General features: G+C 53.4%; 1 protein-coding gene across 1 annotated transcript in view; it reads right to left on the bottom strand.

Annotated features, from left to right (window-relative positions):
- Positions 1–1,890, bottom strand: part of ENG (endoglin) — a 38,613-nt gene that overhangs the window by 2,873 nt on the left and 33,850 nt on the right. The window contains exons 10-11 of the mRNA XM_012802396.2: positions 1,530–1,646; positions 951–1,202 (exon numbers count right to left, since the gene is read on the bottom strand). Coding sequence (XP_012657850.1) covers positions 951–1,202; positions 1,530–1,646 — 369 coding nt within the window. The remainder of the gene's footprint in view (positions 1–950; positions 1,203–1,529; positions 1,647–1,890) is intronic.

The following is a 1,890-nucleotide window of genomic DNA, read 5'->3' on the forward strand; positions in this document are numbered from 1 at the left end:
CTCCATAGTCTACTTTCCCTTCAACATCAATTCGAGACCCCTTTTTCACATACTGATAGGCCACATCTCTGAGGCCTGGCCGGAATACTGATATTCTGTGCCATGTAGTCTTTTGACTGACATCACCCATTTGGTATACTTCACTGTCCCCTGACCGCCACATCTCATTTGTTGCTAGAGAAAATATTGTGACTGGATTTTTCCCTTCCACCTGTCTCATGACAGGGTCCTGACCCACTCGCCCAAGTAACTGCACACGATTTAAGGATCTTTCCAGAACTAAACTGCTAGCTATTTCAGACTCATGTCTTACAAACTGATGAAGTACCTAAAATACAGGTCTTTGAAACATGGCTTCTACTTTCTTTTCTTACAATCTAATCTTTAGACTCTTCCCGCGGTTCTAGAGCAGCCTCAAGCTAGGAGATTTTTAATCTTGGAGGCCAGTCTGTGTGCAGGGGCCTGGGGGCAGCTCTATGAGTGGCCAGGACTGAGTGCCTGAGAATGGGGGTTCACCAGGCAGTGAAGGGTTGTGATCGGCAGATGTAGAAGGTCAGGACTTTGTACCTTTGTCTTAACCCCCTTCCCTAAGGTCTCCAGTTCACTGGACTTCACTGGTGATCACACTATGTGGATGGGCAAGTGGTCGGATGCTTGGGTGGTGGGTGGTGGGGTGGGTGATAGGTGGAGGATGAGTAAGTGGAAGACATGTGGATGGATGATGGTTACAGCTGCAGATTATGCCAATGCCCAAGACACAGCGGTCCCACCAGAAGGCCTCAGGGTAACAGAGAGTACCCTGGAAGCCAGACTGTTAGATCACGCGCTTGACTGTGGCTCTGCCCCTCTCCAGCTGGTTCCACGTCTCTTTGGGCTCCTGCGTCCTTGCCCACAAACCCTAGACTTGGAAATCACCCTTGAGCTGGGCCTGGGTGTCACCCTGAGCTCACCTGGGACAAGGTCCTAGGACGCAGGGCTACTGTGCAGCTGAGGGTGCCAGTTGTGGGCATGGGCACCATGTAGACACGGAGGAGGAAGCTGAAGCGCAGGTCACCATTAGGGCTTGGGGACAGCAGGCTCACCCAGCTGCTCTTGGCCGCCCGGCCCTGGATGAGTTCCACGGTGTCCCCCTCAGGCCCCAAATCCAGGTGGCAGCTGTCTAGCTGGAACACGAACTCAGGGATTGGTGGGAACACGCTCACCTGTGTGAGTAGGTAGAGGGACAAGGCACAGGCAGTTACTCTTAACCCTCCTCCCAACCTGCTCTCTTGACATATGAGCTGAAGGAAGAGTGGCCACCTCTGAATCCTAATGGTGGAAGACATGGCCCCGCCTGGGGCAGATGAGGAGAGGGTGACGGTCCTGGCAGTGTCCAGGAGCAATGCCTTCTCTGCCTATCCCCCACACACCCAAGCTGGCTCCCTCCTTACTCCAGGAGGTGAAATTCTTATCTTTGGCATGATGGTGGAAAAAAGGTGTGTAAGGAATTCCAGGCTTGGGAGGCGTGGCGGTGACAGCAAGCCCAGTACCTGCACAAAGCCCTGCTGGCCCAGCTCGATGGTGTTGGAGGTCTGGAGGAAGTGCGGGCTGAGGTAGAAGCCCAGCTGGAAGGAGAGGCTGTCCACATTGACACACTGCACTTTTTTCTGTGAGAGGATAGGAAGGAGACTTGGTCAGTCTGGTGGCACCAGGCAGGAAGGTAAGGGGTGGTGTGGGAGCAGGTGTCATAGCCCAGAGGAGCTGCCTGAGTTCCATCTTCAAACCTTTTTTTTTTTTTTTTTGAGACGGAGCCTCAAGCTGTCACCCTGAGTAGAGTGCTGTGGCATCACAGCTCACAGCAACCTCCAACTCCTGGGCTCAAGTGAGTCTCCTGCCTCAGCCTCCCAAGTA

This window comes from Otolemur garnettii, unplaced genomic scaffold, assembly GCF_000181295.1.
Source record: "Otolemur garnettii isolate 467f Iridium unplaced genomic scaffold, OtoGar3 scaffold00014, whole genome shotgun sequence".
In the NCBI taxonomy this organism is placed as follows: Eukaryota; Metazoa; Chordata; class Mammalia; order Primates; family Galagidae; genus Otolemur; species Otolemur garnettii.